This window comes from Oncorhynchus clarkii, chromosome 5 (genome assembly GCF_045791955.1).
Source record: "Oncorhynchus clarkii lewisi isolate Uvic-CL-2024 chromosome 5, UVic_Ocla_1.0, whole genome shotgun sequence".
Classification (NCBI taxonomy): Eukaryota; Metazoa; Chordata; class Actinopteri; order Salmoniformes; family Salmonidae; genus Oncorhynchus; species Oncorhynchus clarkii.
Window position 1 is genome coordinate 68,617,394 of NC_092151.1, and position 17,040 is coordinate 68,634,433.

The 17,040-nt window shown below is 43.8% G+C and overlaps 1 protein-coding gene across 2 annotated transcripts in view; it reads left to right on the forward strand.

Annotated features, from left to right (window-relative positions):
* Positions 1–16,356, forward strand: part of LOC139409282 (xenotropic and polytropic retrovirus receptor 1 homolog) — an 83,970-nt gene extending 67,614 nt beyond the window's left edge. The window contains exons 10-16 of one of the 2 annotated variants that reach the window (XR_011634388.1): positions 298–466; positions 1,740–1,934; positions 10,943–11,109; positions 11,203–11,342; positions 11,464–11,685; positions 11,827–14,448; positions 14,556–16,356. Coding sequence is in view for 1 of the 2 variants with exons in the window: in XM_071154198.1 (XP_071010299.1) it covers positions 298–466; positions 1,740–1,934; positions 10,943–11,109; positions 11,203–11,342; positions 11,464–11,685; positions 11,827–11,887 (954 nt within the window). In the remaining variant the exon portion in view is untranslated. Of the gene's footprint in view, positions 1–297; positions 467–1,739; positions 1,935–10,942; positions 11,110–11,202; positions 11,343–11,463; positions 11,686–11,826 lie in introns of both variants that reach the window. The other variant, XM_071154198.1, reaches the window with a different exon arrangement.
* The last annotated feature ends 684 nt before the right edge of the window (positions 16,357–17,040 follow it).

The window sequence follows — 17,040 nt, forward strand, 5'->3', positions numbered from 1 at the left end:
GACAATGAGCTTCCTCAGTGTTCAAGTCTTGTATACATGGTTGTAGCCCAGGTCTTTACATGTGTGTCCCTTCTCTTTGGTTATTTGTAATGTCTTAAATGGCTTATTGTGAGACAAGCATGGGAGTTCTAGTGGCATTAGTATGCAGAGGTGTACTGTAGACAGAAGAGCTGTCAATGTTATCTTAACCTCAGACTATTCCAACACACATTGCACCCCTTCAGTGGAAGCATATGTATTTAATCAGATCTCCTGTGTCTTGTATGGGACTACTAACTCTGTCTGTCTGTCTCCCAGTTCCGTGTGTTCACGGCGCCGTTCCATCGCGTGGAGTTTGCAGACTTCTGGCTGGCTGACCAGCTCAACTCTCTGGTGATTGTACTGATGGACCTGGAGTATCTCATCTGCTTCTACAGCTTTGAGCTCAAATGGACCGACCGCAAAGGCCTCCTGCCCATGTTCAACAGTGAGTTAGACCATAACGAGTACCTCCCGTTGCTCTGTAAGTGCAGAACTGTCATGTCAGGTATGCAGTGAAGGAACAGCTGAATGTATGTAACCCAAACCTATATATCATGCTGGTTCAGCAGCTCTGTTCAAACTCATCTATAACAGTTTTGTTTAGGAGACATGTACTAGGGTGGAATGGTTTAGCTCTCTCTGAACCCAGTCAATATTCAGTGGGATCTGTCTGTCTGTCTGCCTGTCTGCCTGTCTCTGTCTGCAAGTCTGACTGTGTCTGTTTGTTTGTCTGGAAAATTAGTTATTAATGGTTCTCCTCAGTAATTTGCAGCCCTCTGCTGTGGCCTGAAAAATCAGCAGCGAGGTAATTGAATGGAAATGTTTGTGTCCAGCAGTGTGACTCTCATGTTGATTAGCTGTCCACTCAGAGAGTCAAATCAAAATGTATTTGTCACAAGCTTCGTAAACAACAGGTGTAGACTAACAGTGAAATGCTTACGGGCCCTTCCCAACAATGCAGAGAGAAAGGAAATAGAGAAATAACATGTAATAATAAAAGTTAGTAATGATAACTTGGCTACATAAACAGGGTACCAGTACAGAGTCGATGTGCAGGGGTACGAGGTGAGGTAGATGCAGTATATAAGGGGTACAGTACTGAGTGGATGTGCTGGGGTACGAGGTAATTGAGGTAGATATGTACATGTAACTAGGACTAAAGTAACAGACAATAAACAGTAGCAGCAGCGTATGTGCCTGGAGACTTTGACCATTTTTAGGGCGTTCCTCTGACACCGCCTGTTATAGAGGTCTTGGATGGCAGGAAGCTCGGCCCCAGTGATGTAGAGAGTGCTGCTGCTGTGTGTGTGTACAATGGTGACCCTGGCCGTGACCCCACTCCCTGCAGGTGTCTCAGGGGGAGTTAGACACTTTGTAACAGGACAAATATAAACACCCGCTAAATGATTATTATTATGATTGTGATTACTATTATTCTGTGTGTGTGGGAGAAGGAGAGAGGAGAGGGGACAGCACAATGTGGGTGTATGGCAATGAGTCAAAGCACTGGAACTACAGCTAGCTAGTCCACAAATGACCTTGAGCTGTCTCTCAGTGAGTCCAACAAACCCATTCCATTCTAACAGAACAGTTCAAAAGGTCAAGCTATAAGAATGGTTGATACCAAAACCATATACATCATGAAAATATGGCTGTGTTTGATAAATGTTTGAATGTTTTGGTTGTTAAAGTGTCATTTTCTCCCCCATTCCCACTAGGTGATTACACATGCCACAGTTACTCCTACGGTCTACGTGCCATCATCCAGTGTCTGCCTGCTTGGTTCCGTTTCGTGCAGTGCCTCCGTCGGTACCGAGACACCAAGCGAGCTTTCCCTCACCTGGTCAACGCTGGCAAATACTCCACCACCTTCTTTGTGGTCACCTTTGCTGCACTCTACAGCACCCACAAAGGTAAGGAGACACACCTAGCTTTTTCAGCCAGTTGGACAGGAAGGGGAATGCTGAATGCTGAAGCTCAGATCATCACAAGCTGTATGAACACAATGAAAGCAGAGCTGACCTTGAGTGCAAATGGTTTGCCACTGGAAGATGTCAAGCCTGGATTTCTTCTCTGTTTGTCAATGACTCATTATAATGGAAATGAAAAAGTACTAAAGCACAGCATAGACAAGGTTTGAGAGAGAGAGAGAGAGAGAGAGAGGGAGAGAGGGAGGGAGGGAGAGGGAGGGAGGGAGAGAGAGAGGGAGAGAGAGGGAGAGGGAGGGGGAGAGGGGGAGAGAGGGAGGGGGAGAGAGGGAGGGAGGGAGGGAGGGAGGGAGGGAGGGAGGGAGGGAGGGAGGGAGGGAGGGAGGGAGGGAGAGAGGGAGGGAGGGAGGGAGGGAGGGAGGGAGGGAGAGAGAGAGAGAGAGGGAGGGAGGCTTGTCATTCTCCAGCTCCACAATCAGCCGCTGATTAATCTGGTTCAGAGGTGTTATCACAACAGCATCCCTTCAATATTCTGCCTTTGTGCAATCTCATATCTTGGCTGCATAGATGTTTGTCCAAGTGGATAATTTCAAAGCAGTTTGCTAAGCGGTTTTTGCCATTTCATTATTTATATACTCGTCCATCGACAGTTATATATTTATTTGTGCAAATGCCAGCTTTTAAACTTCCGCTCAACCTTTGAAAATGTTAAATGTTACTGCACAGCATGATTTTTGCTTCATTTTTCTTTATACATTTAAATCAATGTTTGTGTTTCTTCTGTAACCTGACTCCATTTGGCTGTCAGTTTGGAGGCAGTGAGGAGGTTTTAGGTTCTTAGGAAATGAATCCATTAAGGCTTTTTCCTCCTCCAGTCAGTCGGTCCATTCCTCTAGTCTTCAGCCCTGTGGACCCTGGACTAATGAGCCCTCTTCATTTCATATGCTGTGTGAAGGCCTGTTTCATCCCCCCCTTTTTAACAGAGAGGTAGAGTCGGGGGCGTTAAGTGAGAAGGGATGGAGGGAATATCCAGACTACCATACCCACTTAACCCGCAGTCTTTCAACTGCGTTGGCATGGCTACCAAATTGAGAATTTACAAAACGTGTATGCACAGGGTTTCCATACATATTTGAAGTATGTTCTTCATAGTCATTAGAATCTAAAAGAGATGCATATGGGTTAGACTATTAAAACATTGAAAATACTTATCAAATTGTCCAGTCCATTGCTCTTTATTGTTGCTAGACTCAGTCTGAGTCACAGTATACAGTATATGTTGGTATGTCTGCTGTATGGGCCAATCGACTGAAGTCTAGCCAGATGTGAATGTGGAGGTGAGGTGCATCTTGGCCACAGAGTTTGACAGTTCTGTTGTGACATACAGTAGATGGGATAGATAAATGAGGCCTGGACCCAGTGGACCGGAGCCTAGCACCTAAATTACAGAGCATCTGTTTCATAAGCAGAACAGAGCGCCGCACAGCACACATGATGATCATCGCTCAGTATTGAATCATGTTCATGCCGGGCACAGCGGTAGTAAATCAGCATAAGAAATGTTGGCAGGGCTCCCAGGTTGTGTATGGATATATCACCTTCATTATACATCCACAAAGTAATGCTCTGATGCTGCCTCATGACCCCATTGATTCCAGTATTACACCAATACCACAGAGAATTGTGCTATATTCACATTACAATAAATGTATAATAATGCAAAAGGGACTCAATGCAGAGAGTAAAATGTACCCTCCTACTAGGTTTTAGTATGTACCCTCCTATTAGGTTTTAGTATGTACCCTCCTACGATATAGTAAAGGAGTTGGATTCATTTGAATACAGGTTAAAGACTGAAGTTGTGCAGATCCAGTTTTGGCAGTCCTGTGAATAGACAATTACAGTAGAAATAATCTATAATTAAATCAAAGACTGATGCTGTGTATGTTGTTCCTGGAAATGTACAAAAAGGACGAAGGGATTTCCTGACTTTAGAGTTTAGAGTCCCCAGAACCACAGGATATTGAGCCTGACAGTATGGCAAAATACTTTATTCAGGATCAATATGGCATCTGCTCTTGTACAGTAGTAGCTTAATAAAATGTTATTTGACACTTGCTTCGTAAACAACAGGTGTAGACTAACAGTGAAATGCTTACTTACAGGCCCTTCCCAACAATGCAGATAATTTTTGGGGAGAAACAATAGAAAAGTAGAGCAAGTAATAATAAAAGTAATAATAAATACACAATGAGTAAAGATAACTTGGCTACATACACAGGATACCAGTACCGAGTCGATGTGCAGAGGTACGAGGTCATTGAGGTAGATATGTACATATAACTAGGACTAAAGTGACAGTTAATAAACAGTAGCAGCAGCGTATGTCAGTGCAAAAAAGGTCAATGCAGATAGTCCGGACAGCTATTTGGTTAACTATTTAACTAACTATTTAGCAGTGTTATGGCTTGAAGGTATTTTTATTTATTTCACCTTTATTTAACCAGGTAGGCTAGTTCAAAACAGGTTCTCATTTACAACTGGGTAGAAGCTGTTCAGGATCCTGTTGGTTCCAGAGTAGACTTGGTGCGTTGGTACCGCTTGCCGGGCAGCAGCAGAGAGAACTATGACTTGGGTGGCTGGAGTCTTTGACAATTTTTGTGTCCTTCCTCTGACACCACCTAGCATAGGTCCTGGATGGTAGGGAGTGGCCCCAGTGATGTACTGTACGCACTACCTTCTGTAGCACCTTGCGGTCGGATGCCAAGCAGTTGCCATACACAGCGGTGATACAGACAGTCAAGATGCTCTCAATGGTGCAGCTGTATAACTTTTGTAGGATCTGATGGTCTTCTTTACATCTGTGTTGGTGTGTGTGGACCATGATAGATACTTAGCTGGTCAACACATGCTCTGAGTACACGTCCTGGTAATCCGTCTGGCCCTGCGGCCTTGTGAATGACCTGTTTAAAGTTCTTACTCACCTCGGTTATGGAGAGCGTGATCACACAGTCTCCCGGAACAGCTGATGCTTTCATGCATGGTTCAGTGTTGGTTGCCTCGAAGAGAGCATAGAAGGCATTTAGCTCGTCTGGTAGGCTCGCATCACTGGGCAGGTCGTGGCTGGGTTTCACTTTGTAATAATCATTTGTAAGCCCTGCCTCATCCGACGAGTGTCGGAGCTGGTGTAGTAGGAATCAATCTAAGACCTATATTGATGCTTTGCCTGTTTAATGGTTGGAATATGTACGTACGGTCACTCTGGGGACGACGTCGTCGATGCACTTATTAATGAAGCCGGTGACTGACGTGGTGAACTCCTCAATGCCATCGGATGAATCCCGGAACATATTCCAGTCTGCTCTAGCGAAACAATCCTGTAGCTCAGCGTCCACTTCATCGGACCACTTCCGTATTGAGCGCGTCACTGGTACTTCCTGTTTGAGTTTTTGCTTGTAAGCAGGAATCAGGAGGATATAGTTATGGTCAGATTTGCCAAATGGAGGGCGAGGGAGAGCTTTGTATGCATTTCTGTGTGTGGAGTAAAGGTGATCTAGAGATGTTTTGCCTCTCGTTGCACATGTGACAAGAAATTAGGTCAAATAGATTTCAGTTTTCCTGCATCAAAATTACAGGCCACTAGGAGTGCCGCCTCTGGATTAGCATTTTCTGATTTACTTATGACCTTTTACTTTTGGAGAAATCTTCTACTTTAGATTTCTACTTTCTTCTAGATTTCTACTTTTGTAGAAATCTTCATCCAAATCGAGGTTATTAATCGCTGTTCTGATGTCCAGATACTCTTAACAGCCATAGGAAACGATGGTGGAAACATTATGTACGACAACATTTAATTAAGATTAGTGCAAAAAAAATAAAAAAATAGCAGAATTGGTCTGGTGGGAAAGACAATGATTGGCCGACAGAGTGTGGGTGGGATAATGGATTAGGAAGAAGACATGGACTAGGTGAGAGACAGAGGGAAAATGTTCCTAAGACTAAAAATATATTAATATTAAAAAAGTGTTAACGCTATAGAGGAATAATAGACCGGCCGTGTAGGTGAGAGTAAAACGACAATGAAGATGAAAGAAAAAGTTGAACTAGTGTGAAGGATCATCAGATATAAGAGGAGAAAGGAGAACAGAGAGCAGGGAGGGAGGGAGGGAGGGAGGGAGGGAGGGAGGGAGGGAGGGAGGGAAGGCAGCAGTGGAAGAGGGGAAGAGGATGGACTTGCTCGAGGAGAGTGAGCTGTAATAACCTTCTTGCGGCGAAACACATCTCTGGCGGATGCTGCTAGAATAGAGATGAGACCCAGGGCCAGGCCATGGCTTGCTGACTGAGTAGGAATTTGTTGTCTATGGACACACGGAGCTGCCAGAACCACTGCATAGGAAAGAGTCATAACAGGGTCATGATACCCATTGAACTCTGCCTCAACCCTGTTACAACAACACTATCTCTCTGAGACATGCTGCCTATTATGATCAAGCATCATATTCAGTTGTAGGTGGAGTTGAGATATAACTACCGGTATCTGTAATGTAAATCCATATCCATAGAAATTATACTCCACCCAGGCAGGTACTAATATCACTACACAGACTCACTATCTCACTACCAATCAGCCGTGTGAATTCAACACGAGGCCACTTTCCCTGAGTCAATAACCTTTGTTTGTCTTGCTAGGTCTCAGTGTCTGATTGGATAGGCTCTGTGAGGAGAGGGGGTGGTGAAAGTGATGGGGCAGGCAGGTAATAGATTCTTTATCACCTGAACAGCAGTACAAGACATCCCAGGCAGGCAGCACCGCAGCAGATAACAACCCAGAGACAGATGATTGCTTTTCCCGGGTTCCCAGGTGCTTATTATAACCTTCAATGGGAGGCCTGTCCTGAGCCTGTCATGGCAACATCCCACTCTTAAATGTCTTTTAACCGCTTAGGCCCCTGCTAAACACAAACATTTAGTGAGCGTGACAGAAGCAAATGACCGCCGTTGCCCTCTATTTAGCTCCAGATCAATGACTAGCCACCCACACTAGACATCAGTCCTACAGAGCCCTTGAGGCCAACCAGAAAGGCTTAGTGATGGACGAGTGGTATCTTATGTGATCATATTCAAAGTTTTTTGATTTCAGATCTATCATATCAAATCGAGTGAAATTGTATTGGTCGCATACACAGCAGATGTTATCGCAGGTGCAGCTAAATGCTTGTGTTTCTAGCTACAACAGTGCAGTAATACCTAGCAATAATACCATTTAAATAAACAATGCAAACATAATCCAGATATTTTTTCAATACATTTCAGTACGCACAATGTTACGGACTGGAATATATATATATATATATATATATATATCATCAATCTACACACAATGCCCCATAATGACAAAGCGAAAACAGTTTTTAAGAAATGTTTGCACGCGCAGTGGTCTAGGGCACTGCATCGCAGCGCTAGCTGTGCCACCAGAGACTCTGGGTTCGCAGCCGGCTGCGACCGGGAGGTCCGTGGGGCAACACACAATTGGCCTAGTGTCGTCCGGGTTAGGGAGGGTTTGGCTGGTAGGGATATCCTTGTCTCATCGTGCACCAGCGACTCCTGTGGTGGGCCGGGCGCAGTGCGCGCTAGCAGGGGTCGCCAGGTGCACGGTGTTTCCTCCGACACATGGCTGGCTTCCAGCTTGGATGCGCGCTGTGATAAGAAGCAGTGCGGCTTGGTTGGGTTGTGTTTCGGAGGACGCGTGGCTTTCAACCTTCGTCTCTCCCCAGCCGTACGGGAGTTGTAGCGATGAGACAAGATAGTAATTACGAACAATTGGATACCATGAATTTGGGGGCAAAAGAAAAAAAACATTTTTTTTAGAAGAACAAAAACAAAAACAGAAATGCCTTATTTCCATAAGTATTCATACCCTTTTCTATGAGGTCAGGTGCATCCTGTTTCCGTTGATCATACTTGACATGTTTCTACAACTTGATTGGAGTCCACCTGTGGTACATTTAATTGATTGGACATGATTTGGAAAGGCACACACCTGTCTATATAGGGTCCCACAGTTGACAGTGCACGTCAGAGCAAAAACCGTGCCATGGATTGTGTCGAGGATACCAAAAATTTCTGCAGCATTGAAGGTCCCCAAGAACACAGTGGCCTCCATCATTCATAAATGGAAGAAGTTTGGAAATACCAAGACTCTTCCTAGGGCTGGCCGCCCAGCCAAACAGAGCAATCGGGGGAGAAGGGCCTTGGTCAGAGAGGTGACCAAGAACCCGATGGTCACTCTGACAAAGCTCAAGAGTTACTCTGTGGAGATAGGAGAAGCTTCCAGAAGAACAACCATCTCTGCAGCACTCCACTAACCAGGGCTTTATGGTAGAGTGGCCAGACGGAAGCCACTCCTCAGTAAAAGGCACATAACAGCCCGCTTGGAGTTTGCCAAAAGCCCCCTAAAGAACTCTCAGACCATGAGAAACAAGATTCTCTTGTCTGATGAAACCAATGGTCTGATGAAACCAACTATTTTGCCTGAATGCTAAGCGTCACGTCTGGAGGAAACCTGGCACCATCCCTACGGTGAAGCATCGTGGTGGCAGCATCATGCTGTGTGGATGTTTTTCAGCGACAGGGACTGGGACACTAGTCAGCGTGGAGGGAAAGATGAATGGAGCAAAGTACAGAGAGATCCTTAATGAAAACCTGCTCCAGAACGTTCAGAATGTTCAGGGGTGAAGGTTCACCTTCCTACAGGACAACGACCCTAAGCACACAGCCAAGACAAAGCAGGAGTGGCTTCTGGGCAAGTCTCTGAATGTCCTTCAGTGGCCCAGCCAGATCCCAGACTTGATCCCGATCGAACATCTCTGGAGAGACCTGAAAATAGCTGTGCAGCGACGATCCCCATACAACCTGACAGAGCTTGAGAGGATCTGCAGAGAAGAATGGGAGAAACTCCCTAAGTACAGGTATGCCAAGCTTGTAGCGTCATAACCAATAAGACTTGAATCTGTAATCGCTGCCAAATGTGATTCAACAAAGTACTGAGTAAAGGGTCTGAATACTTATGTAAATGTGATATTTCCAGGTTTTTATTATTATAAAAAGAAAAACATTTATAAAAATCTGTTTTCTCTTTGTCATTTTGCCTTGTCATTTCTCAGTTTCCCAGCTTTGAGGCACCTGTACAATCTATCTGAATCTGTAATTGTTTGTTGATGCAGTAGTTTGGTGGTGTTAGGATGCTCCAGTTTTCCTTCATTCCGGATTTACACATTTTGGGACACAAGTTTGTCCTGCAAACTTTAATGAGTATGTAATGTATAATGTATGTAATCCCAATTGCCTGCTGTGAACAACAATACTTTTTTAAAGGAGACGTAAAACATTTAAGTTTGAGGGATAAACCTCATCAGGAAATATTTATAATATTAGTAATACTGGGTTAATGCGGGGACACGGTACTAGATGAGGTAGCCTGATGCAGAACCCACTGTAGGGTGAGAGCAGGGCTAGAGGGACCAATGTAATTCTCTGTGAAAAATGTACACTGTTACTTTCCTGGCGCCCTGGTGGCAGTATGTGGGAGGCATTGACCATGACGGATGGCACTGTCCCTGTCTCAGCCCTGCTGGAGTCTGTGTGTGGTCAGGTCAGACTGTGTATCTAACCAGTCTGTCAGTGCACACACAACCATGCATGCACACACTGTAGCGTCGTCTCTTGGACCAACAGGCTCCGAGACAGCTTCTACCACCAAGCCATAGGACTGCTAAATAGCCATAAGACTGCTAAATAGTTAATTAAATGGTTGCCCAGGCTATCTGAATTGACCCTATTTTGTACTGACTCTATGCACGCTCACAAGACTATATATACACACTGTATGCACACACCCTCATGCACACTAGACTGTCACTCACCACAAAACCCATACACATTCACATACACTACATATGAACACAAACACATAACACACACACAAGTATACTGACACAACACACACACACACACACACACACACACACACACACACACACACACACACACACACACACACACACACACACACACACACACACACACACACACTCACACACACACACACACATCTGCTGTTACTTACTGGTCATATTCCTTCATGGGGAAAAATAACAATACAACAGACTATTCTAAGACGCACAGTAGACTTACCCAGGGGATTCACCATAGTCATTTTCAGTTCAGTCAGAACTCTCCACATGGGTAAAGGAGGCTGGTGTGAATAGTTGGGTGTGAATAGTTGTCATAAGAGTGGTTGCGTCACATTGCGTGACGTGTCTTCCAGGCCTGGGTGTCCTGTTGGTGTGTGAGTCTCTCAGTGTCAGGCCACACTGTTCTGTCACAGCGAGGGGGAGGAGCCCAGAGCCCAGAGCCCAGAGCCCAGAGCCCAGAGCCCAGGCAGATCAGACTAGAATACCTCAGTCATCAATAATCCCCCAGGCATTCAGGCTGTCGCTGGAGCAGCATGGGAGTCTGGCCCAGTCAAAATACACAGCTATGACACAGGGAAATCAACATGACACTACTGCAGAGCTGGTTACCACTACACATTCTAACTGGCATGACGTCAAGATGAAATTAGAACATAATAAATATACTTTTTATTAGAAGTGAGTTGCCAAACTGAAGGACATATCAACATGTTGTTTCAAGAGCCTCTGAATAGTATACTAAGAATTAGCATGACATGTTCCATCCATGGTAACCTGTCTCAGTAAATGTAGTACTTATGGTAGAAGTTCTCCCTCTGGTGGGGATAGTGAAGACCAGAGACAAACGTTTATGAACAAGCTGCTGTCTCTGTCCGCAGTTCAAAGCAGGCAACGTATGTGTTCTTCTTAATTATCAAGGTATAATGCACACAGATTGGGCAAAATGTATTTATTTATTTGATTTCACTACCGGTATACAGATGAATGATGGACTCATTGCGTTGTGTTTGTGCTTCACAGAACAAAAGCATTCCGATGCAGACATGTTCTTCTACCTGCTGATGGTGTTCTCAGCCGTCAGCTCCCTGTACACTCTGATCTGGGACCTGAAGATGGACTGGGGCCTGTTTGACCGTGGAGCAGGGGAGAACACCTTCCTTAGGGAGGAGATTGTCTACCCACAGAAAGTGAGCATCACACACACATAACCTGCATGAACACACACAGCACGGCACACACACACTCGTCCTCTGACCTGACTACGCCATTATATTTTCCAGGCGTACTACTACTGTGCCATCATAGAGGACGTGATCCTGCGTTTTGCCTGGACCATCCAGATCTCCCTCACCACCATGACCAACATCCCCTCCGTGGGAGACATCGTGGCCACCGTTCTGGCTCCTCTAGAGGTGTTCAGGTGGGTTACAGTATCACAGAGCTGGACAGACTACTTCTCTCTCTGTCTCTCTGCCCCCCCCCCCCCCCCTCTCTTTCTCTGTCTCTCATTATGTTATACCTCATTCTGTATCCCCACACAGGCGTTTTGTCTGGAACTTCTTCCGTCTGGAGAATGAGCACCTGAATAACTGTGGTGAGTTCCGTGCCGTGAGGGACATCTCGGTGGCTCCGCTGAACGCTGACGACCAGACGCTGCTGGAGCAGATGATGGACCAGGAGGACGGAGTCAGGAACCGTCAGGGCAAGAAGAGCTGGAAACGCAGCTACAGCCTGTCCCTGCGGCGCCCCCTGCTGTCCTCTCAGTAAGAACCTCCTCACACACGCACAGACACACACACACACCAAAAATACACATAACTTACGGCCACATGGCCAGGAATCGGTATATGTTAGCCTTGTGTTTGTCTGACAGTATCCATGTGTCTATTCCTTCTCTCATCCAGATCATCCAAGAAGGACACCAAGGTGTTGATTGAGGACACGGATGATGAGGCCTTCAGCTGAGCCCAAAGCACCAGCTCTACAACCCCAGTGATCACTCCATCACAGAGCTGCCTCACACACACACACACCACACACACACACACACCACACACACACACACACACACACACACACACACACACACACACACACACACACACACACATATACACACACCACACACACACACACACACACATGCACAGGCAGACACAGATAGACACACAGGCAGACACAGGTAGACATGCAGGCAGACACAGGTAGACACGCAGGCAGACACAGGTAGACACACAGGCAGACACAGGTAGACACGCAGGCAGACACAGGTAGACACGCAAGCAGACACAGGTAGACATGCAGGCAGACACAGATAAACACGTAGACAGACACAGATAGACACACAGGCAGACACAGGTAGACACGCAGGCAGACACAGGTAGACACGCAAGCAGACACAGGTAGACACGCAGGCAGACACAGGTAGACACGCAGGCAGACACAGATAAACACGTAGGCAGACACAGATAGACACGCAGGCAGACACAGGTAGACACGCAGGCAGACACAGGTAGACACGCAGGCAGACACAGGTAGACACGCAGGCAGACACAAACATACACACTAATACATATAGACATACAAAGAAACACACAATAATTCAGTGACACACAAACAGATTAATTTATTCAAGCACAATCTCAGTATATGATATTGGTATAGATGAGATGGGATTACACACACACACACACACACACACACACACACACACAGTTTTGAGTTCTTCAGACAAAGAGGGATACACACAGGAACATATTTGGAAAACCCACCAAGCACTGGGATCTTCCTATGAGTACTTTAATTTAACAGACTTTATGTTGATACTTTTTTGTTTGTATATTTGTTTTTGTAGTTCTTTGCCATTTTTGGAGATGTATTAGAGAACAAACGACTGTTTACATGCATTTATTATATTAGGATGAACAGGGAGAAGAAATATTTATCAAAAAGACTAATAATAATAACAAGCCTGAGCATGGACTCTGGATCGCAACATTTACCACAGCATATCAACAACATCAACTGGTTTCAACCTGTTGCTTCCTTTTCTACTCCACTTACTGGGTTGATTTTGTTTATTGAGTTGTAATAATGAAGTCGGTGTAAAACCCTGGCGGCACTTGCAGGAAAAGTGCATTTAATACAAACAAACAAAAACGTGTACAAAAATATAATTTAAACATATTTTAGTCTGTGAAAGTTGCTTTGTATATTTGTTCATGTGCACTATTATGTACTCCATGTATTATTTAGAAGAATGAGAATAGCTCAAGCATCTGTGCAATGATATGTATGTGTTTCTCAGTGGTGGGAATGTTGAATTAGACTTGTGCCATGTTTTCTAAAAGCTACTGTTTCCGTAGAAGACTAAGAACACTTCAGGTGGCTCATTCTCCCTCTCATATAAACTTTTCCCACAGATCAGTTAGCCAGCCCATGTTACAACTTCAAAGTTTTGCAAAAACAAACAAGTCAATTATCTAATTGGCTTAGTTCAAGTGCCCTACATGTTCATAACTGTACTTTGTTTTTCTGCTAAAGCGTTATTTTAATGAATGTTGTTCACTGGCGTAGCATCAATCATCTAGCTAGCCTGAGAAGAATAGTCTGTTTGTTCTACTGAGATGTCTGAGAGTCTCGTGCATTTCTCTACCCTTTTAAGAATACTATCCCATTCTCTCTTTTTATTGCTCAACAACTAAAACAACACTGTGACCATTTTCGATTGCAGTGTTTTCTACTGATTGTGTGGGGCACTTTGTATTTTCTCTGTTGTTCTACTTTCTCAGAAGCAGTGGAGCTAGATCAGCTGACAGTGATCAGGGTTTTCCACTGGGGTTCCTTCCTCTGACTGTAATACCGCCAAGTAGATCATGTGGCATCTTCACAGGATATTGATTTCGTCTGTTGAGATGAGTTTTCCATGAGAGGGATGCCCTGGCTAAACAGGAGATCCTCATCTGTCATGTCTGCTAGCACTTTCACTATCCAAATAACAGTCCACACCCTGATCTGCCATTCTTCCTCTGAAATATCTACGAACTTTACAACAAAGCTACTGCATCACCTCTTTTGAATATAGAATGCATGCGTCATGTACAGTATCATAGGCCCTGGGACTCTGCGTGTGTCAGGGTTTTTGGTGGTAGGGTTTGTCAGGCCTGGGACCAAGTGAGCGAGTCGTATACCTGCTGTGTCAAGTGATCTTTAATCCTGGAAAGACTATGCTGTGAAACAGTAGTTCTCAGATCAGATAGCCGTGATTAAATAGGCCCGTCCTCCTTGGGTTGTAGGGCCTGCAGTATTTACTCTGTTGTTTAGGACTGGGTTAGCTCACAGTTTCAAGTCTCAGTGCCCAAAAATGATGTTGAAGGTGAAGTTGATTTATCATTTATCAACTCATTCTACAGTACATGTCTGTTTCTCATGCTTTTATGGCAATGCACTCATCAACAAAACTCATGATTTTGTTTTAATATATGTTGTTCCTTGATTAACATTGGTACTTTTTATTACTTGGTTTCGCCAAGAAAAAGAACCCCATGGAAATTGTTCAACTGGCGTCCATTGTTAGCACTCTTTTTGTTTGTTCATTTTGTTACATGCATGCTTTACTTATATCATTTTCAAGCTGAATCTATCGGCTGTAACTTTGAAGCGGGTAAAGCCTCTTATCGTGGGCCTCGTGGCTTTTCAAGGGAAGGATAAGTGTGTGTTGTTGACTGCGTTCTCCCCACTCACTGTGTGTGACAGCCTCTCTCTTTCACCCTGGGGCTCAACTGTGTTTACACAATGCAGTAGTTGATGTACAGTGTTGATGTGTCGATCAATCAGCATGAGCTTGTCTTGCCTTTCTCTTAGCCTTTCTTTATTATTTAGACTGTTGACGCGTCTAATGAGAAATGACAGTTGGGGTCCCAGCACCAAATATTTGTTTCAATTGCAAAGTTCATAGGCTACAAAATGTTGTAAATGTGTAATAGCACCATCAACAACAAGAAATACACACAATGTCGTGTGCCTTTGAGATAGATTTCTTCCATTACTGTGGTGATGATGCACTTAGACATATGGCAATTATGGCTGTGCAATGAAGTCTGGTAGTGATAGAAACCACTATCACAAAACACACAATTCAATTATCTAACTACTGATTGTGTCCTCTTTGTTGGAAGAATAGTTGCTTCCACTTTCTTTCCACACTCACTACAAATATGGAACAGGCTAGTCAACCAGTCTTTCCACCAAAGAGCACCCTGCTGCAAGGTCACCTTTGGCATTTCAGTCCTTTTGAAGTGATGGAGAGCTCTTCTACCCCCAAAAACACACACAGATACACACACTCTCTGTTTAATCTAGTCTAAAACTTTAACACTGTCCTCTTTTGTCAGAGACCACAAACTTCTCCCTCCCACCTTCATGAGATTGTTTAAGTATCACTCTGACAATTGTCTTGCCTGCATGCTGCTTTTGTTTTCCATTGTACATATCTGAATGATTGTTTTAATTATCTGGAGAATACTGATTATTCTAGCTGTACTGTTCTTCCTTGATTACATACATTGTTTTTCATTTAGCTTTAGAACAAGCAGTATTCCAGGTGTTGAGGAGCATTTTGATTGTTCACAATCCTGCATTCTTTAAGTGTAAAACCTGTTGAATTGTGTTTGTTCAAAAAAAAGAGAGAAAAAGTAGAAAGTGAACCTGGATTGTGATTGGCTGTATCTTGTTGGTGTTTCCATATTTTTTCCTGGCTCCCTCATCCTCAGGGTTTGCGTCCAGGGCTACTGGAGGGAGGGGACTAGGGGTTGACAACCCTCAGTCAAGCGAGTGATGACACTAACAAGATACTAATGGTTTCCTAAGATGAAAGCATTCTAATGCATATGACTGCTTAGCAGTTATTCACTAATTTATGTACAACTGAGCCATTTTTTAATGTCAAGATATGGTCAGAAAGTGATAACCCCTTGACATTGAGGGTTACTTTGTATAGGTTTTTTCTAAGACCTGAATCATACGCAAGCCCTGACATCACATTTTCTCATGAGTAATACCTCTCAATGATTTGCTGATTTTACTGCTTGCTAAATCCCATGTTATGTGCTTGATGTCTCTGCATATTTACTTCCTTCTTGATGTTGTTGTACCCTTTCTAAAGTAGAAGACTAATGGTGTCTATAGTAACTACATGGATGTACTTTAAACGCGTTATGAAAACTGATAAAAAGATCAGTTATGTGGTTGTGTTTTAAAAAGACAAGAAAGGAAATGTCTTACAATAGCCCTTTTACAGAGTAGATTGTAAATGTTGAGTGTATAACGCTGTACTATGATGGTTTTAACGATGGTCTCATTTGTATTTCTGTATACACTTTGGTGAGCCTGTCACATCTGGGTTTTATAAACCACGCATATTTTTTTAAACTGTCGCCCTGGCTCTGGCTTTTTTATTTTGTCCATTCCATAATAAAAAATAGTGTTGTCTGTACCGAGATTTCCTAATGTTGAACATACAAACATAGGTTAGGAATTTTGTTGGCAAATTCTTTGGAATGAGAAGAAAAGCCACAATGTTGCACTTCCAAGTTCTGCAGCCCAACACAATCAAGAAAACAAATGATATGGGGGAGGTGTTGCTGTATATACAGTACCAGTTTTCTTAATTTTTTACTATTTTCTACATTGTAGAATAATAATGAAGGCACCAGAACTATGAAATAACACATATGGAATCATGTAGTAAACAAGTGTCAAAATTAAAATATATTTTAGATTCTTCAAAGTAGCCACCCTTTGCCTTGACACTCTGTTATTCTCTCAACCAGCTTCACCTGAAATAGTTTTTCAACAGTCTTGAAGGAGTTCCCACATACGCACGCTGAGCACTTTTGGCTGATTTTTCTTCGCTCTGCATTTCAACTCATCCCAAACCATCTCAATTGGGTTAAGGTCGGGTGATTGTGGAGGCCAGGTCATCTGATGCAGCACTCCTTCCTTCTTGGTCAAATGGCCCTTACACAGCCTGGAGGTGTTGGGTCATTGTCCTGTTAAAAAAACAAATGATAGTGGGACTAAGCCCAAACCAGAATGCTGTGGTAGCCATGCTGGTTAAG